Source organism: Erpetoichthys calabaricus, chromosome 13 (assembly GCF_900747795.2).
Source record: "Erpetoichthys calabaricus chromosome 13, fErpCal1.3, whole genome shotgun sequence".
NCBI lineage: Eukaryota > Metazoa > Chordata > Cladistia > Polypteriformes > Polypteridae > Erpetoichthys > Erpetoichthys calabaricus.
Genome location: NC_041406.2, coordinates 83,419,531 through 83,444,740, shown reverse-complemented (window position 1 = coordinate 83,444,740; position 25,210 = coordinate 83,419,531). Strand labels below are relative to the sequence as shown.

At 40.6% G+C, this 25,210-nt stretch overlaps 1 protein-coding gene across 1 annotated transcript; it reads right to left on the bottom strand.

Annotated features, from left to right (window-relative positions):
- Positions 1-4,740: 4,740 nt before the first annotated feature.
- Positions 4,741-15,662, bottom strand: LOC114663774 (glyoxylate/hydroxypyruvate reductase B-like). Its single transcript, XM_028817698.2, has 5 exons — positions 15,290-15,662; positions 11,556-11,727; positions 10,594-10,772; positions 6,246-6,342; positions 4,741-5,168 (listed from the first exon to the last, which is right to left on the bottom strand). Exons 1-5 carry the CDS (start codon positions 15,660-15,662, stop codon positions 5,012-5,014), a joined length of 978 nt encoding a protein of 325 aa, XP_028673531.2. The 3' UTR covers positions 4,741-5,011.
- Positions 15,663-25,210: the final 9,548 nt, after the last annotated feature.

The window sequence follows — 25,210 nt, the reverse complement described above, 5'->3', positions numbered from 1 at the left end:
ATTTTTCCACATGAAAAATGCAGGCATTGTATCGGAGGTCATTGTTTATTTTTTGTTAGAAGCAACAATTTTAACAGGCAGTGCTAAAGGAGATGATATGAACATTCCATGCCTCTTATGAATCCCACTGACATGCCTTTCAGTTTTAAGCCACTGCAGTATCCAGTGCATGACTATAAATAAGGCTCAAGGACATTCATTCAGGGTAGTTGGCATCAACTTAGAAAGTCCATGCTTTTCCACTGGTCACTTGTATGTTGCTTGCTCCAAGGGGGTCACACCAAAAACTTTTATACATTTACACACTGGCAAAATAAACAAAAATATTGTATATTTCAAGGCATTAGATGAATTAATTTGCCATATTGCAATAATCTATGCATGTACTTAGAAGAAGAAGTATGGACTTATAGAAGAACAAAATGATACACTATATGAAATTTTTAAAAATTAAATATCCCTAAATTAATTTGAATATGTCATTATTTCACTTTCACGTTTACAGAAATGCTGATGTTCTAGGTGTAACAAGGCCAGACAATACCAGATAGTCTAAGCTAGTATTGAATAAATATCACTACCCTATCTAGAATGATGACCAATCATATTTGTGGTTTATCAAAACAAAAATGTAATTTATTTTTAAAAATAATTTTCTAGGGTGGTTAAAGACATTTGCACGTCAGTGTATAGACACTTTAAGCTGCTAACAACAACAAGCATCTTAAAGCTCTCGCATGTATTATTGTTTGCTATTGGTGGTGTACTCTGAATGGCACAGTTTACAATAAAGGTTGATTGACTGACATACAGAGAACTGGCGCTTTGTTTTAGATGGGTAGCTGGAAGACAAAGTCAACTTAACAGGTGATAACAAAGAAAGACAAAAGCAGAAAGTGCAAGGAGGGACCTACTCAGTTACTGATGAAACGTTCTAAACACAAAAATAAGGGAAAATAACAAGGAGGAACAGGTAAAACTGGTCAAAGTTTGGGAAGGTTCAGGAAAGTAAAATTTGACTGATTGATCAAGAGTCTTCAAATGTGAAAAGTGTGTATAAAAAATCAATAATTAGGACAGAAACAGTTTATGAAGATGGCAGAGTAATTCATAGAAATTTTTTGTTTCTTTGGTACTTCATCCAAACTGTCACAAAAGACTGATTTTCATTAAGTGTTTAGAACAGGGGTTCTTAATCTGAAGTGCATGGACCCCTAGGGGGTCCATGGATGGGTTTCAGGGGGTCAGTGAGGGTCAGATAAAAATTAAAGTTTATATTCACTATACAGCCCGGTACTGTTGATTTAGAATAGTAGTAGTAGTAATGGTAGTAGAAAACGTAATAGTAGTAGTAGTAGTAGATCTGTTTTAATTTGCACAAGAGGATTGTATTTCATAATTATAATGAGTGGCCATTACTTTTTGCATATAAAGGTGTGTTTTGTTTAGATTGTTTACTTTAAAGTTTAATAATAGTTTGTGTATGTCATATACAGCATGCGTGAGACAGTCCAATCTCAATAAATAAAATACATTATATTCATTGCATACATAGGGGAAGGGGATCCATAGTTTTCATCAGATTCTTTAAGGGGTCCATGACTCCAATAAGATTAAGAATCACTGGTTTAGAATAAAATAATACAGTAGTTCACCTAGTGATAAAGGTTCGGATACAATTGAAAACTATTAACAAAATACAACATAACATTTTGAAACCCATTTAATCCATATCATGGTTCAGGTGGGCCAGTGTGTCTCTTTGTTTAGTATTGGGTGAAAGGCAGAAAGCAGTCCTGAATGGATCAATAGTTCATTGTGGGACCCACTCACGTGCAGACTCACATGGGGCCAATTTAGGACTGCCAGTTCACCTAATCTGCATGACTTTGAGATGCAAGAGAAAAAACAGAGTACCTGGAGAAAAATTCTATGGACGCTCTAGAACAAGGTGCAGACTCCGTAACGGAATACAAACCGGGATCCGTGAGACAGCAACATGTACTGTTGTCCTACCCAAAAACTGTTAATGTTTGCAGATATATGTTTTTATTTGTGTAAATAAATTTCCCAGGTATCAAAGTTTGGGCCACATTTTCTCAAAACAAACTGTCAGTGTTTAAGTCTTAGAATTAGCAGATGAAAAAGAAGCAGTCCCCATGTTCTTCATGGTGTAATAACAATTTCACATTGAAATGTCAATGTTAACATCTTCTTTAACAAAATGGAATAAAGTAATGAAAAAATGCCAGTAACGCAAGGGTCCATAGTATATAAACCGCTCCAGATATTGTTGAGCAAGTACCTTAAAGCCATTTAAAGATTTAAATGATTGTAACTGACATTAGGCTGAAAACTGTTGAAACTTCTTCACGCAAAAGTCATAATGTATTAGAATGTGATTCTACAATGCGCAGCACATTCTGACAATTTGGACAGATTACTGCCATAAGAATATCAGAGGATGACAAACAAGAGGAGAACACGCAGCCCATCAAGCTGATTTGGTTAGCTAATGTCTAAATTGTTCCAATATCACATCCATGTCTAGTATTTAAAGCAAAATGTGTGTTTGCACAGATTCTCCATTTTTACAACGAAATGCAGTAGAGTATATTTTGCTCTAAATTTTAGTTGGTGTCCACCAACTGGGAAGTGTAAGTTGGTGCCCCCACACTAGACAGTGCAGGTTAACCCTGCTTGTGTTTGTCCGATATGTAATTCCGCCAAACTTGGCACAGATTCACCATTTGTACAGGAGGACACCACAGACTATGTTTTGTTACGAAATTTAGTTGGTCCCCACACCCTGGGAAGCATTGTGTACCCCTTCTAGAACTTTCTAAAAGTTGTCAAGGGTTTCCACTTATTTGAATGCTCAGTTTTGTCATTACTATGTCAGTGGTCTTTAACTGCAATTATAGGCTACAATTGTTCATATGTATTATGTATGTATCGTTATTTACAATGACTGCACATGTAAGTTAAATGGCTCACTGAAGGTCACACAGTCAAAGGTGATGATTGAATTGGCACCCATTTAGTTTATACTCCTACACCCTAACCACTGTGCCACACAGATGTGAAAAGTATTTATTTATTTACTAGCCATATTACCTCTCAAAGAAAGACAATAGAATAATTAAAAAGTAAATGGTATCTCTTGTCCTACAGTATGTACCTTCAGCGCCTTTCCTCTGTATTCACATGTATGGATGTCTCTTCATCAGTGCTTCCTCTCTCAAATACATTCCTGTAAAGCTTGCTTCTCAGAGTTTGTCATTATTTATAAGGTGCCTTCCTCGCCTCTTATCCGGTTTTATAAATGCCGTCTTTGAAGGCAACTCTCCCAGTATGCCTCATATGCTGTGATTCCTCCTCAGATTTGCACTTCCTCATTCGTTGCATCACGAAAACCAAGTTGACCAATCAGATTGCTCTGTGAGACTGGACACACAGACCTTAGTATTTTATTACATAGTAGATTGATTGTTTGGATTTTACAAAAAAAATGAATAAACCAGGGAGCCACTGCTCCTCCGCATCGAGAGGAGTCAGATGAGGTGGCTCGGGCATCTGATCAGGATGCCTCCAGGACGCCTCCCTGGTGAGGTGTTCCGGGCACGTCTAACCGGAAGGAGGCCCCGGGGAAGACCCAGGACACGCTGGAGGGAATGTGTCTCTCGGCTGGCCTGGTAACGCCTTGGGATTCTCCCGGAAGAGCTAGAAGAAGTGGCCGGGGAGAGGGAAGTCTGGGCATCTCTGCTCAAGCTGCTGCCCCTGCGACCCGATCTCAGATAAGCGGAAGAGGATGGATGAATAAATCAATTGATAGAAAAACCTACATTGTCCTTTGTTTCTTCACAAATTTAATTGAATTTGCTAGACAGTAACTTTGGGTCACTTAAAAGACCATTGCACAATTATCATCCACTCCAGCTTAGTTCAGTTCTTTCTTCTCCGTTGATTTCAAGACATTTCGCTGAGTTTGGCAAAGCTCCCTAGTATTTCTGAGATGTTGCAAAACCTGCAGCAAAGTGGACTTTGCACTAAAAAGCAGGTAAGAACTATCTTTCATTCTTTTATATTGAACCATAAATAAGGCTTCCGGATGAAAAAAAAGCATCTATGATATCTTTGAGATCCTGGAAGGGTGAAGCTTTTTTCTACCTTTTTATAACTTTTGTAATTCTGTCTTTTGTTAAATCTATCAGTAACACAAGAAACATGTGCAATATTCACTACACATTCTCAATACACTTTATTAGTTATACTAAAACAACGTTAGCTTTACATTTTACATTTTGTGCGCCTCAAACATATTGTGACCAGCAGGGGGTGCCACTGATCCCCCAAACCCCAGACACGCAGGACCCAACACAACTCTGGGTTAAATAAACGCATTTTTAATTCAACCAGCTGCAATAATACAATACAAACAGTCAAAAACAGAACACTGATGCTCTCTATTGTTTCCTTCTGTCCTCTATGAGAGTTTGACTCTGACTCCATGAGGTATGGCGGCAGGCTCCTTTTAAGCTGGACCCATGAGTACTTCCAGTGGCACGTCTTGGCTTGTTGGAAGCACTTCTGGGCTGTACAAAAACCAGGGATGTCCTCCCGCAGCAGCGCCCTCTACTGTCAGCCAAGGACCACTACATGGCTGCACTTCTGGACTCCAATTGCCATGCAGCCCTGCAGGTGTCCAGACTGGGACTACTTGTGAGGAACACTTTGGTTTGATTGGCCACACCAGACTGAGTGTGGGTGTGTGCAGGTTTAGGCCCTGTGAGTGAATAGGGTCCCGGGTTGGTTTATGCCTTGTGTGCAATGCTGCCAGGATAGGCGCCTGTTAAAATTGGTGTTATATGTGTAATAAATGTTAATATGTGGGTAATCTTGTACATTAGTTACAATTTCTCATCACAACAAATTTTGGAGATTTTCCAATTTCATTTTATTGATCCAAAGAAGTACCAAATGCTTTTTTCCCCTCACATTCTGTTTCTACTTAATTAGGTTTCACCTCATCCAACAATGGACTGCCCTCCAATGCTAAGCGGGTGTTGGCGATTATTCTCTCCACCATGGCCCGAGTCGTCTGATAGCTGGCTGTCCCCATGTGTGGGAGAATGAGGATGTTCTTCAGCCTGAGCAGTGGATGATTTCTGCAATAAACAAAATATATTCGGTTTGAAGGTTTAATCCAACAAACAACTTTTTTATATTTTCCACCATAAATCTTCAGTAGACAAGTATTTTAAACGTTAACTTGGCAAACAGAATTAAGTGAGTGAAACTCAACACTTTCTTTTCCACTCCTCTCCTGGTGAGCATTACCCTTTACCACTCTACCCTCCATCTCACATAGCTGGAGTTGAGAGGTTTCTTTCCAAGACCGTGCTGAATCTGGGAAGCACTTCTGGGGTCACACAGAACCTTTGCATGACAGGGGAGCCCTTTGTTTGGCAGCTCCCCTCAGCAGTACTCAAGAAGTCCAGCATGGTTGCCAATTAGAATATCAATTACCATTCATCCCCATAGTTGTCAAAGGGGAAACATGGCCATGAGAGGTCGCCTCCCACTGTCAGTACATCCATGTCGCCTATCACTATGTTGTATATCACATTTATTTGCATATAACCATACATATAACATATATTGTATTTCCATTCATCCATCCATTTTTCAACTTTTCAATCCAGTTCAAGGTTGCAGGGGCTTGTTGCATACACAGACATGGGTGCAATTTAGGATCTGTTGATGTAGCTCAAGTTTATCAAAGGGCTTACTTCACAATCACCAGTTAATTGGGAACATGGAAGTGAAACTGGAATACCAGGGGAAGATCCCTACATACACCAAATGAGAACATGCAAGCTAGTGCTAACCACTATGTCAGCATTCCACCCTATGGATCTTACTTTTCTGTACCATCTTACTCTATTACTTGTACATCCCAGCTCCATGGACACAAGGCACAAATTGGCCCCCTCTCATATGCGCACATCCACTGGGCCAGTTTAGTAGTAGTGGTGCTAGTCTTGCCCCATGTACTTAATAGAGTGAAATTCTTAATTGCATATCCAACCAACCAATCTATATGTGGTTGAGTTATAATGCCAAATCAGCATTCGCCATTATGGAATATACTGAAATGGTTAAAAATGCAGGTGTATTTTCCAAAATTAAGCTCTATTAATGAGTAAAAATGATACATTAAGACCAATAAGCACATGACTGACCTTGGAAGGGGTTCTGGATATGTCACATCAAGCGCTGCAGCGTAAATTACGCCATCTTGAAGTGCTTCAACCAGTGCATCCTGATCCACTACAAGACCTTCATGCCCAACCACATAAAAATAAAATAATAAAATATAAGAGGCAGTTCACACTAAAGTGTTTTAAAAGCAGAATCATATTTCTTTTGAGTCCTTTTAAAACCCACTGCTGATATGGAGTTGTCACAGGTAGAAAAGAAGCACAAGACTGCTGAAGGACCTCATAGGGACAGTATGTGAATGAAACACATGCACACCGCTGAAAGAAGAGACACTTTACATCATAGTGAGTGTAGACAAGGGTGATAAACAGGGGGCACCAGTGTGAGAGAAAGAATCACAAAGGGAGAGAGGCACTCCATGTTACCTATTGCTGGCTATTATAAAGGAAAGGTAATCAAAATATTAAAGAACCCTTTTGAGTCTCCTAACGTTTCAGCAGCAATGAGAAGACCAGCAGGATGGCAACTAAAGCCTTCTGCTTCATGGGCTTACAGTGCCACCTAGTGGACAATTTTAGTTTTGTGTCTTTACAGAACCTAACCATTCTGACTTGAAATGAGCTTTTTTGATCCATTCAGGAATACTGCGTTTAAAGTTTTTTTTTACAGTTATCTCATTTTGCTGCTTATATCTATATCTACAATGGATTTAGAAGTTAATCATACCCCTTTACTTTTTTACACATTTAATTGTGTTGTACATTCAATTTTAAATTGATACATTTGTTATTTTTGCCAATCATTCTACAGTCAATAAGCCATAATGACAAAGTGAAAACATGTTTTCAGAAAGGTTCAGACATTTATTGAAAATCCAAAACTGAAATCTCTCATTCATAGAAGTATTCAGACCCTTAATTCAGTCTTTTATAGAAGCCCCTTTGGCACCAATTCCAGCTTCCAGTCTTCTTGGCTAAGTCTCTACAAGCTTTGCACACCTGGATTTGGCCAGTTTATTCTGTTCTTCCTAGCAGATCCTTTCACTCTCCATTAGACTGGATGGGAAGCATCTGTAAACTGCCATCTTCAGGTCTTTCCCAGACGTGTCTGTCTGGGCTTTGGCTGGACCACTCAGTGACTCTCAGAGACTTGTCCTGAAGCTACTCCAGTGTTGTCTTGGGTGTATGCTTCAGGTCATTGTTCCTCTGAAAGATGAGGTGTCGCCCCAGTCTGAACTGCTATGTACACAGGAGGTTTTCTTCAAGAACCTCTCTTTTATTTGTCTATGTTCCTCCTTCCCTCAATTCTGACTAGTCTCCCTGTCCCTGCACCCCCATAACATAATGCTGCCACCATCATGTTTCACTATAGGGATGGTATTAGGCAGGCAACAAGCCTTGCTTGGACTTCACCAGACATAGTGCTTGGAGTTCTGCTCAGAGAGTTCAATTTTTGTCTCATCAGGCCAGATAATCTTTTCTTCGTGTCTTTTAAAATGCTGTCACATGCGTTTTACTCCAAAGTGGCGTCTGTCTAGTCACTGATTGATGGAGTGCTGCTGAGATGGTTGTCTTTCCAGCAGGTTTTCCCATTTCAGAAAATGACTTCTGAGGCTCTGTTAGAATGACCATTGGGTTCTTGCTCACCTTCCTAACCAAGGCTCTTCTTGCCCGGTTATTTAGTTTGGCCAGATGGCCAACTCAAGGAAGACTTCTTTCTGGTGGTTCCAAACTTATTTGCTTACACAATTGTTGGGGTCACTGTGCTCACTTAAAGCTTTAGAAATGGTTTTATATCCTTGCCCTGATCTGTGCCACAATTTGGTCATGGGGGTCTACAGAGAGTACCATGGACATCATGGCTTGTTTGTGGCTTGACATGCAGGCTCGTATGTGCTTTTTTAGACCAATCAATTTAGCTTGCCACAGGTGGACTCCAATCAAGTTCGACACATGTCAAGGAATATTAAAGCAATATTAAAGCATCTATCTATCTATCTATCTATCTATCTATCTATCTATCTATCTATCTATCTATCTATCTATCTATCTATCTATCTATCTATCTATCTATCTATCTATCTAAAGAAAAACACAGTCAGTGCTCAGCGCACTGCATGTCTTGCAGTGAAGGCAGAGGCAGAGAACACCAGACCATCTACATCAGCGGCATAGAAGTTGAAAGGGTTAACAGCTTCAACACTTTCTATGCTCGTTTTGATGCAGCCAACAAAGAACAGGTGCTATATCCTCAAGGGGGCAGTGAGTCTGTCACTCTGATCCTTGAAACGTCTGACGTGAGAAGGTCCTTCAAAAAGGTCAGTACACGCAAAGCTCCGGGACCAGATGGCATCCCAGGCCGTGCCCTCAGGGCATGTGCTGACCAGCTAGCAGGTGTGTTCACCAACATCTTCAATTTCTCCCTGATCCAGTCAGTGGTCCCCACTTCCTTCAAGGCATCCACCATCATTCCTGTCCCAAAGAAACCGGTGGTCTCCTGTCTGAATGACTATCGCCTGGTTGCACTGACATCGGTCATTATGAAAGTGCTTCAAGCAACTGGTCAAAGGTTACATCTGCTCCTCCCTCCCCAACACGCTGGATCCTCTCCAATTTGCTTACAGAGCAAACAGATCGACAGAGGATGCCATTGCGCTAACAAACACTGCCCTCACCCACCTGGAAAGAGGAAATACATATGTAAGAATGCTGTTCATAGATTACAGCTTGGCATTCAACACCATCATCCCCTCAAAACTCGTCTTGAAGCTTGATGACCTTGGGTTGGGGACGACCATCTGCAGATGGATTTTCTCTTTCCTCACAAACAGGCCCCAGGTGGTGAGAGTCGGCAAACACATGTCCTCATCACTCATTTTAAACACAGGAGCGCCGCAGGGCTGTGTGCTAAGTCCCCTCTTGTATTCCTTGTTCACCCACGACTGTGTTGCAAAACACAGCACAAACACCATCATCAAGTTTGCAGACAACACAACCATCATAGGCCTTATCACTGACAACGATGAGACGGCCTACAGAGAGGAGGTGCTGGCATTGAGTAATTGGTGCCTGGATAACAACTTGTCTCTTAACGTCAGCAAAACCAAGGAGATGATCGTGGACTATCGAAAACAGCAAGGCAGAGAACACCAGGCCATCTACATCAGTGGCGTAGAAGTTGAAAGGGTTAATAGCTTCAAGTTCCTCGTAGTAAACATCACCGAGGATCTCTCGTGGATCCTTCACATAGACACTGTGGTCAAGAAAGCTCGCCAGCGGCTCTACTTCCTGAGGAGGCTGAGGAAGTTTGGCATGAATGCCAACATCACCTCAAACTTTTACAGGAGTGTGGTCGAGAGTCTGCTGACGGGCTGCATTACCGTCTGGTATGGGAGCTGCTCTGCCAGCAGCCGGAAATCCCTACACAGAGTGGTGAAGGCAGCAGAGCACATCACAGGCAAGAGTCTCCCTGCCATTGAAGACATTTACCTCCATCGGTGCTTGCGTAAGACAAGCAGCATCATAAAGGACCACAGCCATCCAGCACGCCAGCTGTTCTCCTTGTTACCGTCTGGCAGACGATACAGGAGTCTAGCTGCTTGGACTACAAGACTTAAGAACAGTTTTTACCACCAGGCGATTCGACTCCTCAGCAGCACCACCTGAACATTTACATACACTACATGACACCTACATTGCACTACTCACACACAAACTGTACCTGCACACACTCTGAATACTGACTGGAACATGAATCTGCACTTTATGGAATATGCATCTGTACTCATAAAACATTATCTGTGCAATAACTGTCATTTATACTTGCTGCTCATTCAATTCATATTGTTCTATAACTTCTTTTAAAACGTACACATTTTATTTTATATGGCTTGTCTATTTTTAACTTGTAATTTTTTTTAAATTATTTTTTAGCTTTATTGGATCTAGGCTGAGTGACTTGTTTTTCTCGTCATACACATTTCATTGTATGTTGACCCTGTGTTAACCTATATATGACAAATAAACCTAAACCTATCTATCTATCTATCTATCTATCTATCTATCTATCTATCTATCTATCTATCTATCTATCTATCTATCTATCTATCTATCTATCTATCTATCTATCTATAGTGTCTCTTCTGTGTTTGGACCACTCTCCAATAAAAACTACCTTCTGTGTGCAGTTTACATGTTCTCCAGGTGTGTTTAACAACACTACCCAAAGACTCTTGCTGAGGGTCTTTCATCACTCTGAATAAGTTGAATGCAGGGAGAAGTATTGTCAGCAAAGGAGTGGCTGATTTGGGGTCGGTCATCCAATATCCAAAGACTCTGATCTGTAAATTAAAAATGTGCTGACACTGACCTCTGCTAACATTAACAAGTGTGGCCGTGGGCTTCATCATGCTCAATTCCCTTTTCCCAATCAACTTGTGCGTCTCAGGAGACAGGTTCACAGAGAGCATCACAAAGTCTGACTCACGCAGCAGATCTTCAATCTTTGCACAGTAGGTAGCACCTACAGCTTTTTCATCTTCTGCTTCCCTAAGTTAGATTCGAAAACAAGTAAAGGCAGTTAAAGTTTAGGTTTAAAATGCCATCTACAAAAAAAAAATTCCAAATATGTTTGGTTGTATGGTGCCAATTTGCCTCTTCCCAAGAGTGTGTTCGCTGTGCTGTCCACTTCACATGTAAAAATGAAAAGGGGCAATGGAGACTTCAAACCAGGTAGCTAAGAAAGGATTTTTGACCTTCTTGCTCTGTTTTCTGTGTTTTGGGGATCTATGTGTAAATGGATTGGCCTTTTTCATTGAACTGCATTGTACCTTTCTGTTCTTTTGAGCTTTCTTAGAACATTTCTGAAATAAATCTTTTATTTATAAGGATTCATTGTTTGCCCTTTTTGTCTCCTAGCCAAGGGGTTTCGGTCGCTCCTTCTCTAGTTGGAGATTTATGATATAATTGGGACATTTAAGGATATATATTTTTGAACCTTGAACTTAGAAGCACATTTTAGTTCAAGCGTAGGCTTAAGCCTGCCCATGTTGGTAGATCTTAGGCTGTCTTTGGAGGCTTTCATGCTCATTTTAGAGGCCTTACACCACTTGGGCCAGTTCACATAAGTGGATCACTAAAGCTAAACAAATAATAAAGAATACATGAATTATATTTCTAAATGTGCATATGATCTCAATGAAAGCCATAATACATAATATGTAAACTTTGAAATGGAGGCCTGCACACTGATGCTGCAGTACCAGTTTTAATCAACACATTTTGTTGGCCTGTTTTTAGTTCATTAGTATACACATGTCATGTTTGCCTTACCTTTGTTTTCGATTGTGATACAGAATCTTCATGTCGAATCCTTGTGCTCGCTTAGCAATCTTGTATCCAATTCGGCCCATTCCTATAATGCCGAGAGTGGAGCCACTGACATCATGTCCAAGATCACAATGTGTCAATTTTGTCATATCAGGAGAAATGGCAATCTTGTATCCTAATAAGAGTAAGACATTTGATAAACTGCAACAAGCGAGCCAACAATGAAGAAAAGGGCTTATTGTTGTAACTCCACTGAACGGAATCACTTCTAATAAACAATAGCAGGCAGGATGTAAATCCAAAATGCCCAAAGTAATATGTTTAACAGAAAACAACTGACATTTTATTTAGGGGTATCACTTTGAGTCAACATACCTGTACAGCAAAATGACAGGATGGGGTCCTTGTAGAGCCTATAGAGCCAAAATGTTGCAACTTTCCTTTCCAGAGTAGAAATAACCTTTAAACTACATATACACAGGGGAGGGAGTAGGTTTACAGTTGTTTGTATGGAAAAACACATGCAGGTTCTGATTATTGCAATAGGTTTATCAACACAATAACTTTAAGAAGAAGAAGACAAATAAGACAAACAATATAAATAAATAATACAATAATTGATAAATAAATAATAACACAAGCATCAACTCTGTGTTTTGTGTACTCACAACTGTAAACCTACTTTTGCCCACCCCTATATATAAAGTGATTTCTCTCTATTATATAAAAAAATCCTGCGACAAGTCGAGACTTTTTGGAAGATTTTTTCAAGTCCCGCTAGTTGAGACTTTGGCCATGAGAATTTTTCAAGTCCCACACTCCTTCCAACCATTTTCATCCACGCCCGCAGTCCTCTCACCTCTCATTCATGTGAAGGCTTTTGACAGACACAGTTTCTGCTCTCTCAGCTCTTATAAATTTTAACGTTTACCTCACTTTAAGCTCCCAATTAAAGAAGACGTATTATGTCCAAATCTTATTGAAGAATTTCATCACAATGGGTTATCAACCGAAAAAATGAGTAGACGGGCAATCCTAGCACCGAGAAATGATGAAGTCAAACGAATTAACACCAAAAATGTCAATCGGTTAGACAGCAATATCAATAGACTCTGCTGAAACAGTTGGTGGTGATGGTGTGGAAGATGAAAACATCAACTTACAGTATCATGAAGAATATCCACAACCGTTAACACCATCTAGTCTTCCACTGCACAAATTACTGTAGAAAGAAGGATGTATCCAAGAAAGGTAATGTAGTCCACGGAAAACATTAGACACCAAAGGAGATCTTGATATTCCATTTGTATTAAAACGTTAACAGTTTTTCATTAGAATAGCTTTTGCAAAGACAATTAACAAATCTCAGAACCAAACATTCAAAAAAGTCGTTTTATTTAATAGAGAGAAAGAAACAAAATTCACTCACGGGCAGTTATATGTTGTGTTGTCACGATGAAAGTCCAAACACAGAATCAAAATTCAATGCGATATTGACAAAAATTTAATTCAAAAAATTGTTTTTACTGAAGTTTTACAGTAAAAGTGTAAGTTTAAAAAGTATTTGTGTGTTAATTTCAAAGCCAAACAGAACAAAATCATATTACACAACGAATAACTCTAACGCAACATGAAGCATAATTTACTTTCAAATGATTACGTTTTACTCATTTTTACTATGGCTAATTACTCGCTGTAATGTAAAATTGTTCTATTATGCATATATACCAATTCACATGAAAATAAAAATCTGTTTAAATTGTACATCCACATCCCCATACGCGAGTGACAGAACTGCATAGAGGCTAACGCGTAGCACAGGCCCAGGGGTTTGGCGAGCGAAGCGAGCAGGGGGCAAAGCCCCCTAGTATATACTGTATACAGTAAATACAATATATAAATCTGTATAAACTGATTTTGGGACATGGAGTGGCCATAGGAAGCAAATAGTTCCACCTCCTGACAAAAAACACCTTTACCCTGCTGCATAGATGGCTAATGAAAATGTTCCTTTTCAAGAATAACTATTAAACGTCATAAAGCTGGTAAAGCAAATCAAAAGCTCAACTTAGTACTTTTGTTTGAATAGTGTTCTATTTGTGATTTGTCTGTTCTTTGTTTAACTGAATCTCAGAATTTCATGTAAGGTTAGAGACTTAATGAGGCTGAATTCCACTTACAGATGGCAAAAAATTCAAAGCTCTGCCTTCTTAAAAAGAAGATTTGGAAATGCTGAATCTGCTGCATTCTGGACTTGGCAGAGTTGTCCGACCATGTTCTGATTGAGCTAACTGTGCAACCCTGTTTGTTCTCAGTGAACTTGGTTAACTTGGTTATGAGTAGTCAGTGTGACCGTTTCCCACATGAGCAGCTTGTGAAGTGCTTGCGTGTTGTGCTGACCTCACATACTCCCACAGTCAGTAAGCCGTCAATGGATCTCAAGGGCCAGTTTTCTCACTAGGCTGTTACTGAGACAGGAATAATATTTACATATTTTAGCTTCTATTTACAGTTTATGCTTAACTGATTTACTGCATGTTAAGATATTCATAGTCTCACATTCATTTAACTTTTGACTCCTTAAATGTGCTTGATCTTGGATCTGTAAAGGAGAGGAGGAGACAGCCTTGCAAACAGATGCAAAATTTGTTATTCTCCAGTGTGTTTATCTGCGTAGCGCTGGGCATCACAGTTACTGGCCGTTTCTATAGTTAGAAAGGAAATGGGGCACTCGTAATGACCTAACAAGAGGAAGGTGACATACCTCACTTGCCATAGAGTGCTTTACTGTTTTAGCATGATCCCAAAGATGTGACAGTCTCATGAAGGAGGTGGGTGCTCGACTCCATCCCTTTTTAAAGCTGTACAGGTGCCAGCACTGGCTTCACTTTCGTGGTTTATCTGTCTGCTGCCACCATTCTCTACATGAGTCTTTTGTCATTTCTGCTGACTTGATTGTTGTATGTGGATAGAAAAAGCATTTGTATTTCTGCTCATAATAAATGTGATCACTGTCAGTTTATGGCCAACTCCAAATGTGGTCTGTGTGATCCATCACTTTCCATTTACAGTTAGGTCCATAAATATTTGGACAGAGACAACTTTTTTCTAATTTTGGTTCTGTACATTACCACAATCAATTTTAAATGAAACAACTCAGATGCAGTTGGAGTGCAGACTTTCAGCTTTAATTCAGTGGGGTGAACAAAACGATTGCATAAAAATGTGAGGCAACTAAAGCATTTTTTTAACACAATCCCTTCATTTCAGGGGCTCAAAAGTAATTGGACAATTGACTGAAAGGCTATTTCATGGGCAGGTATGGATAAGTCCACCGTTATGTCATTATCAATTAAGCAGATAAAAGGCCTGGAGTTGATTTGAGATGTGTACCCGTGGTTTAGGGGTACACTGAAAAGGTGATAAGACTTGGGCTGTGTCATTTTAACACTGCTAGAGATGTCCTATCAGTTCTGAAAAACATCTCATCAGTCATTTGGAAGTTTATCGTGAGGATGTGGAGGAGGATTGAGAGAAAGAAAAATCAAACCTGACTCAATATTTTAGGCTGACCAAGTAAATTCATGTATGGAGCACTGCAGAGAAAGCATAAAATAAGTGTAACTACAGCTAAAGAAAATTAGCAACCCTGTTAAAATTCCAAAACCCTCCTTATTTTGTTTTTCAGCGTAGGTCTTTCCAATTTAGAACTCAGAGAAAACAAACATTCTCGTTACCTTCTATGAGCTTTCGTGCAGACGCCAGTAGCAATGCCATCCCCATGTCCGCTGTTGCATTATCCACGATGGTGGGCGTGTTGGCTATTTTTACCCCAAAGCTAGTTATCAGAGGGATATCCAGGTGGTCCACCCCAACTCCTCCACTTATTACTGCCTTCAGATTGGGCAAGGAGAGCAGAAGATCTCTGCTAATTTTAGGAATGCTGAAAAATACGATCAGAGCCTGGATTTTGTCTGCCCAGCGATTTGGGTTCTTTTCAAATTCATGATAGGGGACGACTGTGAAATGCTTCTCAAGGAGAGGTGCAAATATCTGAGGTATGCCCTTGTACTCTCCAGGTTTCGTGGCTAGTATATGGGGCTTCTCCATCTCCTGAAAAACAGATGTTTAGGCTTTATCTGTAATATTCTTTCAAAAATATTCTGTTACACATAGACCTTGAGTGTATAAATATAATGAAAATGTTAATCAGTGTGTTTACATGCACACACATAATCAAGTTAAGGTGAATAACCTAGTTAAGGCAGAACCCTGGTTTCTTAATAATTCACATTTATATAAGCAAATAATTTTCTAGAGTTCTCCTTTGGCAAAATACTCTGACTTCAGTAGTAAACTAAACAACAAATTTTAAATGTCATCTTCGGCCAACGTGAATTTGAAAATAAGCATGACGCCTTAGATAATTTTCTTGTGTTTTATAAACATATTTAATCAAACGGATACTTTATTAATTGGTTTCTGTTACCAGATTAAATATTAAAACTGCTTTTACAACTCCCATATCAAATGGCTTGTAACAAAGACATTTGCATTGCATTTGTCATTCCAACTGATGGCATATCACAAACATTAGCACTGTGTGATCAGGCAGTGCAACAGCAGTCTCAAAGAATTTTTGGGTCACCCACTTTATTCGTTGTTAGACGAAGAAAATGCTTTTGAAAAAAGAAAGAAATACACGCATCCTTGCACTATTCTCTGCTCCGGAGTTTCTCATAAAATAGAAATAAAGATCCCTACTTGGTGCCTTGTCTTGTGGCTTTCTCTGGTAAGATGCAACTTCCAAGGTCGCCTGTCTTTTATGGCGGTTGGACCGAACACTTAGGTGCCCTCACTGGACAGCTTCTCTGTACTGTAAGGGAAGAAGAATGAGGAGATAAAGTTAGCAGTAGCTCCCCCTTTTGTCTCAGTGGGTTATTACATACCTGTGCTGAGCCTGTGGAGTCCTCCAACACACATGCGTGAAAAATGTTTTTACATATCCCATTCCTAATGCCATATAACAGAGACATATGAATTGCATTTTTCATTCCACCAGATGACACACCACAAACATTAACACTGCTTTTACAAACCCCATACCAAATGACATAAAACAGAGATATATGTATTGCACATGTCTTTCCAACTGATGGCACATTAACATTAACACTGTTTTTACCAGTGGTGTAGCTGGGGGGGGGGCAAGGGGGGACATCTGTCCCCGGGCACAGCATCCAGGAGGCGCCAAATTTCCCTTCCCCATTGCATTTTGGCAAACAGGAGGGGGCACGAAATCTTCAGTTGTCCCCGGGCGCTGAAAACCCTAGCTACGCCTCTGGTTTTTACAAATTCCATTCCAAATGGAATATAACAGACATACACATTGCATGGTGCACTGCAAATGTTAACGCTGAGGTCTACTTTAATTATTTAGATGTCAATCCATCTTAGGCGGGTAGCACAGCTAGTTTACTAATAAAGCACATATTTTTGGGGCTTAGCTTTAGGGAACTCTCTTTCTCAGAACACTTAATTCTCTATTTTACATTTAAACAGCAGCATTTGGGTTTTAATTGTTGCCTGTTGTCTTTACCAGCCATAAGTTAGTATTGAGTTACAAATTACAAAGGAACCAGCAGCTCTTCAGTGCACATGCTTCCATTTAAACCTGTGTATGTGCATCATGAAGCATTTCATTTAATACAATGTTTGAAATAATTGAGAGAGAAGGGAAAGACCGCAAAACTCATGTATAAACTTCTCAGAAAACAAAGGATGAAAGCACTAACAAACCATACAAAGTTTCATTACCTGCTAGGCCTGGCTTCCAATTACAAAACTGGTAGGAACGAAAAACCACAGCCATTACGGACCACCAGGACTGTAACTGAGTATCCCTGAATTACAGAAAGCTTGGATTGCTGCTGGAAGAGGTGCTGGTGAGGCCATCAGGGGGCACTTATCCTGTGGTCTGTGTTTGGATCCCAGTGCCCCAGTGAACAGTTACAGGGGACACTGTGCTTAAACATGGTACCATCCTTCGGATGTGACGTAAAACCGAGGGTCTGACTCTCTCTGATCGTAACAAATCCCAGAGTATTTTTGCCTTTGCCCATTCTTGCCCCCTAACCACCCCCTAACTATCTCTCTCACACCTTCACCACTTAATAGCTAATGTGTAGTGAACATACTGGCACATGAATAGCTGCTGTTGCATCATCCAGGTGAATGCTGCACTTTGGTGGTGGTTGAAGTGGCTCACCCTACTATCTGAAAGCGCTATAGCAATGTAAGTAATTAATTAAATTGTTAATTACAACTATTACTTAAGTATTTGTTACTCACTTTAATGAATCAAATTGAATACAGAATTCAAAAAGTGGCAGAATTAATGTGGTGTCATAAAAAAAAAAAATTGAACCATACAAAAAGATTTTTGTGTCTTGTAAAGCTTTTTTGCCTTTTCGCTGTTCTCCAGATTATATTCGTTCTCTGATACACAATAACAACAGTTGACTGATCAAATGTAAGGCGATGGCCAAGTGCTTTGGCTCTTCCAGTGCAACTGATCTGTAACAACAGTCCAGAAATATGTTAAGTTTGCCCCTTTAGTGCCTTTGTTTGCTGAAAAAATTTGGGCATAGCACATCCTTGCAAATAAACTACAATATTTATGAATTATTCCCTTTAACTATTATGTGTTTCAGCATTTGAGGTTCTTACCAGTTTGCGGTGTGCAGATCTCCACTGGAAAGAGAAATGAGAGCAGCTCAGCTTGGGTCTGAAATCACGAAGTGAAGGAGTAGATAATTAACAGATGGGCACAGTCTGGCTAACTAGCTAATCTTTCACTTTTACAACACTAGCAAAGTCGACTTAAACAATAATCTTTTAACATTTTTTTTTTCTATATGAGATCAGCAAAAAACACAGTTCACTTAAAAATACTTAAATAATGTATCAATTGGCTAGACTTTTATTTAATATTGCACTGCTCGGAGACAGTGTGGCGGCACAGCGCTCAGAGCTGCTGCCTGTAGCCAAAGGTTTGTGATGTGTGAGTCCACAAGTACAATAAGAGGTGACTTGGATCCTGAAACATGGAATGGAGAGGTGTATAACAATGCATGGTGGGAAAAAGATGAAAAAATTACCGAGAATTTAGAGAGAGTGGCTATCCAGACGTGAAACCAGTTGTCCAGCCCTCATTTCCACTGATGCCTAGAAACTTGTGCCCCCCCACACCAATATTGTGCTTTGTCAAGAGCTTCATTTGCGGTTTTTAACAGCAGTGTATGCAGATAAAAAAAAGATATATGTCTCTTTACCTAAGTGCTATTTTCCTTCTTTATCATAGAATTTCCGCCGCATCACTAGGGAGGGAAATAGTATTTTATTTTATATCGATGTAGAGTTTGGTTAAGTAAAAAGCTGAAATCACTAATAAACATATTCCCAGGAAGCGTGCACCCCCTGCTGGATGCATTGCCTTACAGATCGAGAATTTTGCACTCTGTTATCATTTTGAAGTCTTCATGGCCTCCTTATGTCTACCCAAAGTTGTAGCAATGTCACATAGAAGAGTTATTCAATACTAGCTATCCACCCACATGGTAGTGAAACAGGACAAACTTTAAAAATCAATAAACAAACAGGTATCGCTAGCTAAGCAGAGGCAAGGAACACTCCAAAACGTGGCCAGAGGCACAGTGACTCGAACGGAGGCTGGCGTGTGAGTGAGGAGAGTCCCTGCCCGGCTCCCCACTCCTGATGTCACGCTTCCTCCTCCCCTCAGTCTGCTGCGTCTCTCTCAGATTAGCGCAAATATACAGTTAGGTCCATAAATATTTGGACAGAGACAACTTTTTTCTATTTTTTGTTCTGTACATTACCACAATGAATTTTAAATGAAACAACTCAAATGCAGTTTCAGTGCAGACTTTCAGCTTTAATTCAGTGGGGTGAACAAAACGATTGCATAAAAATGTGAGGCAACTAAAGCATTTTTAACACAATCCCTTCATTTCTGGGGCTCAAAAGTAATTGGACAAATGAAATAACTGGAAATCAAATGTTCATTTCTAATACTTGGTTGAAAACCCTTTGCTGGCAATGACAGCCTGAAGTCTTGAACTCCTGGACATCACCAGATGTTGGGTTTTCTCCTTTTTAATGCTCTGCCAGCCCTTTACTGCACGGCTTTCAGTTGCTGTTTTTTTGTGGGCCTTTCTGTCTGAACTTTAGTCTTCAACAAATGAAATGCCTGCTCAATTGGGTTTACGATCAGGTGACTGACTTGGCCATTCAAGAATTTTCCACTTCTTTGCTCTAATAAACTCCTGGGTTGCTTTGGCTGTATGTTTTGGGTCATTGTCCATCTGTATCATGAATCAATTTGACTGCTGTATTTAGCTGGATTTGAGCAGACAGTATGTCTCTGAACACCTCAGAATTCATTCGGCTGCTTCTGTCCTGTGTCACATCATCAATAAACACGAGTGTCCCAGTGCCACTGGCAGCCATCACACTGCCTCCCTCCACCGTGTTTTACAGATGATGTGCTATGCTTTGGATAATGAGCTGTTCCACGCCTTCACCATACTTTTTCTTGCCATCATTCTGGTAGAGGTTGATCTTGGTTTCATCTGTCCAAAGAATGTTTTTCCAGAACTGTGCTGGCTTTTTTTAGATGTTCTGTAGTAAAGTCCAATCTCGCCTTTCTATTCTTGAGGCTTATGAGTGGCTTGCACCTTGCAGTGCACCCTCTGTATGTACTTTCATGCAGTCTTCTCTTTATGGTAGACTTGGATATCGATACGCCCGCCTACCCCCTGGAGAGTGTTGTTCACTTGGTTGGCTGTTGTGAAGGGGTTTCTCTTCACCATGGAAATGATTCTGCTTATCATCCACCACTGTTGTCTTCCGTGGACGTCCAGGTCTTTTTGCGTTGCTGAGTTCACCAGTGCTTGCTTTCTTTCTCAGGATGTACCAAACTGTAGATTTTGCCACTCGTAATATTGTAGCAATTTCTCAGATGGGTTTTTTTCTGTTTTCGCAGCTTAAGGATGGCTTCTTTCACCTGCATGGAGAGCTCCTTTGACCGCATGTTGTCTGTTCACAGCAAAATCTTCCACATGCAAGCACCACACCTCAAATCAACTCCAGGCCTTTTATCTGCTTAATTGATAATGACATAATGACGGACTTGCCCACACCTGCCCATGAAATAGCCTTTGAGTCAATTGTCCAATTACTTTTGAGCCCCTGAAATGAAGGGATTGTGTTCACAAAAATGCTTTAGTTGCCTCACATTTTTATGCAATCGTTTTGTTCACCCCACTGAATTAAAGCTGAAAGTCTGCACTTCAACTGCATCTGAGTTGTTTCATTCCAAATTCATTGTGGTAATGTACAGAACCAAAATTAGACAAAAGTTGTCTCTGTTCAAATATTTATGGACCTAACTGTATTGCTCCCGCAAGCGAACTATGATACTTAGATGAGAGAAGTCGTAAAATCATCTGGAATGTTCAAGCAAATTATAGAAAAAACCCGATCTAAATCCGTTAAGTAGTTCTCTCGTGAAAAGCAGACAGACAGACAGACAGAGAGACGTTGGATTATATATATATATATATAGAGAGAGAGAGAGAGAGGGAGAGAGAGAGAGAGAGAGAGATTCAGCATGCTAGTGTTAAGTTTTCTCTTTTCTCTTAACCCAAGGGCTGATCAGTGTTTTTTTGATTTTTTTTACTTTGTTTTTCAGTTTTCAACCTGCTCATCTAAAAGTAAGAAGGAAGATTCCCAACCAGAAAAAAGGACTTCAGTGCCAAAGATGCAGTTCTACACCATATAATGATAATAATAATCATAATTACTATTCTTTACATTTATATAGTAGTTTTTTCATACTCAAAGTGCTTTACTTAGTGTCACACACGTGCGATTGGGAGGCAGCTAGAGGGCCTGAATGATGGTAGTATCACGCCAGACCAGGGGGTGGCGAGCTGCACTGAATTTCTTTCTCAATCCTCTGCTGACCATCCATTGGAAATCCTGCTAGGTTCTGGTGCCATTGATGACATCACTTCTGGTTCCAGCACCAACAATGATGTTACTTCTGGTTCAGGCGCTATTGATGACGTTACTTCCAGTCCCAAAGACATTACATCCAGTCCCGATGACGTCACTTCCTGCCCCGCCCTTTAAAGCCATATTGTCACCCTCAAGTCAGTTCTGTTTTGGACTCAAACCTGTGAAGTACTGAAACCAAATTACCCATTTGCAACCAAGGCATAATACACTGGTGGCATGGCTGCCCCAAACCTTTTTGACGTCTTGTGACTGTTTTTATGACAATAGAGAATGGGGAGCCACTTCAAGAATCACTAATTTGTAGCATAGCGTAGCCTTGTTTTCTCTGAATTCTCCAAACAGGAGGTAGCTGTTCAAAGGGTGTTGACGTGAATAGGGGAAGCTTGTATTTACTGGAAGTAGCACATCCATCCATCCATCCATTTTCCAACCCGCTGAATCCGAACACAGGGTCACGGGGGTCTGCTGGAGCCAATCCCAGCCAACACAGGGCACAAGGCAGGAAACAATCCCGGGCAGGGTGCCAACCCACCGCAGGACACACACAAACACACCCACACACCAAGCACACACTAGGGCCAATTTAGAATCGCCAATCCACCTAACCTGCATGTCTTTGGACTGTGGGAGGAAACCGGAGCACCCGGAGGAAACCCACGCAGACACGGGGAGAACATGCAAACTCCACGCAGGGAGGACCCGGGAAGCGAACCCGGGTCCCCAGGTCTCCCAACTGCGAGGCAGCAGCGCTACCCACTGCGCCACCGTGCCGCCGGAAGTAGCACATGAACCCACCATTTTATACAAGATCCATGACTCTAGAAGTGATTCCTGAGTCCACACTTGGAAGTGCCTGCTTGTTCAGGCAGAAAAGAGAAGAGGCAAAAAAAAATCACAAATTGTCAGATGAAAACCCTGCCTAGGACTCGAGGGGGCACTATTGCTAACAGTCTTTTCTCCTTTTTCACCTCACAGCTTTGAGAAGCTTACTCTTGGGGGCAATTAAGCAAAGGACACCTCATTTCTTCTGGTCTGAATGATATAAGAGTAGAACGTCCCAGATGGCGGTGTCTCATTTCGATGTTGACCTTCCTTCTGTGCTGAGCTAAGCCAGAGACGCTCGTTTGACGTTCCAGAGAGGACCACAATTGTGATTAAGAAGGCACACTGAGGTGCATAATTTTCTTTTCAGTTTCTCCATTATTCTGCATTGGCACTCCAAGCATTTGACTTTGTCTTGCATCCTCATTCGCCCCATTTCACTTTGTTTTATGTTTAGCGGTTAATGAGTCAGTTATTCTTATAAGAAGATGGGCTGAACAGAAAGCTTCCCATTAACTTGTACATCTGCTAGGCCCCTTCTGACCGCCCACCAATCTCCTGGTCATCCATGTGAAAGAATTATTAACAGTTTGCATAAAAAACCCTGCTCTTTACTGTTGTAAATGTGAAAAGCAAGAGACAGGTCAGATAGGCCATCCGAGCTCTCATGGGCCAAAAATAGAGCAGGGGAAATGTTTTAGGCCAAGAAGACACAGGTGGGCACTGTGGACTAGAATCATGGTGACCCTGTAGACTGGGGGTCTTCAAGTTGAGTCCATGTCATTGCAGTTGTTTCATAGTCAGTGATTGATTGTTATCTTTTATTGATTCCATTGTTTAATCATCAAACTTTTTTTTCTTCTCTTATATTGCATTTGGAAAATACAGTAGTGTAAGATTTCCATTTAAAAAAGAAATTAAGATTTGTTTCCATAGCTTTAAATGCTTAAGGTTCTTTTGCCATTTATACTTTTTTATGTTTATTTTCTTAATTGTATGTGAATAATGATGAGACACAAGTGGAAATGACACTGAATGCTAAAGGGCAGCAGTTATGAAATAAATGAGCAATGGCGGCTTACACATACACATTTAGAAATAAAAGAATGAATGTGGTTTGACAGGGGGTGCATTTTCACACCAGCCTTGAATTTGAATGCACTGTTTGCTTGTATAACATTTATTTATGTGACTTACAACATTTGAGATACAATTGGTTACATTCCTGTTCTTGTTCCATTTGGAGTACAGGCTGGTGAGGTGACTTGCACAGGGTCACACTGTGTAAGGAGTTGGGATTTAAACCCACAACCTCAAGGTTTAAAGTCCAAAGCATTCACCACTACACCACACTGCCTGTATGATTCTCAACATTCTCCTTTGACCCCTTTGATCCACAAGGTTTGCTTTTTTGCTTTTTCACACATTCTCAGTAAGCCATTGAAAAGCTCATGACAGCAGCCGTTTGGGAGATGATAGCACCGATTTGTTTTAACACAAATCTTATTGTAAGCCCATCTGAGAGATGCTTATGCACTATATGGCTAGAGGTTTGTGGACACCTGAACATCACACTTACATGAGCTTGTTGGACAGTTGTTAATATGTAGTTGCCTCCCCTTTGCAGCTAAAACAGACTCCATTTGTGAGATCTGCTTCACAATCAGTTCCAGATCATCCCAAAGGTGTCCAAAGGCACTGAGTTCAGGGCTCTGTGTAGGTCACTCAACTTCCTCCATGTCTGGCTTTGTGCACAGGGACACTATCATGGTGGAAGAGAGAAAGGCCTTCAACATAATGTAGCCACAAAGTTGAAATGGCACACAATTGTCTAAAACGTCCATTGTAGCATTAACAGTACCCTTCACTGGAGCTAACTAGAACCTCACAGGTGGCACAGTGGTAGTGCTGCTGCTTTGCAGTAAGGAGACTGTGGAAGATTGTGGGTTCGGTTCCTCCCTGTGTGGATAGCGCTTTGAGTACTGACAAAAGCGCTATATAAATGTAATGAATTATTATTATTATTATTAACTAGCCCAATCCCTGCTATTATCCTTCCTCCTCTGGCACTGTGCAGTCTGGTTACTGTTCTCCTGGCATCTGCCTAACCCAGACTAGCCCTTCAGACTCCCAGATAGCGAAGTGTGATTCATCACTCTAGAGAACATGTTTCCTCTGTTCCAGAATCCAATGGTAGCGTGGTTGTCACCACTCCAGCTGACACTTGGCGTTGCACATAGTGATCTTAGGCTTGTATGTACCTTCTCAGCTATGGAAACCATTTCATGAAGCGCCCAACACAGTTCTTGGACTGATGTTGCTTCCAGGGGTAGTTTAGAACTCTGCCGTGAGTGATGCCATGTTACACACTATGTACTTTTTTTTTTCCTTGTCTTCTTAAAGAGTCAAGGCTGGGGGGCTGTCAAGAGGCAGGGCCTGTTAAAGCCCATTGCAGCACTTCTTGTGTGATTTTGGGCTATACAAAAATAAATTGTATTGTATTGTACTTCAGTGAGTTTGTGTGGTCTACCACTCCATGACAGAGCTGTTGTTGCTCCTCGACACTTCCGCTTCACAATAACAGCACTTACAGTTGACTGTGACAGACCTCGCAGAGCAGGAACTCCATATACTGACTTATAGCAAAGGTGGCATGCTCTGACAGTGCCACATTTAAAGTCATTGAGGAGCTCTTCAGTAACACCCAATGTTTGTCAATGGAGATTGCAATAGTG

Bases quoted from the DNA above. Each gene is read 5' to 3' on its own strand.
- LOC114663774 (XM_028817698.2), bottom strand. From the start codon at position 15,662: ATGGAGAAGCCCCATATACTAGCCACGAAACCTGGAGAGTACAAGGGC. The intron at 11,728-15,289 runs GTAACGAGAATG...TACTCTTATTAG, and splicing joins TGCACGAAAGCTCATAGAAG to GATACAAGATTGCCATTTCT. The intron at 5,169-6,245 runs GTCAGTCATGTG...TGTTTATTGCAG, and splicing joins TATCCAGAACCCCTTCCAAG to AAATCATCCACTGCTCAGGC.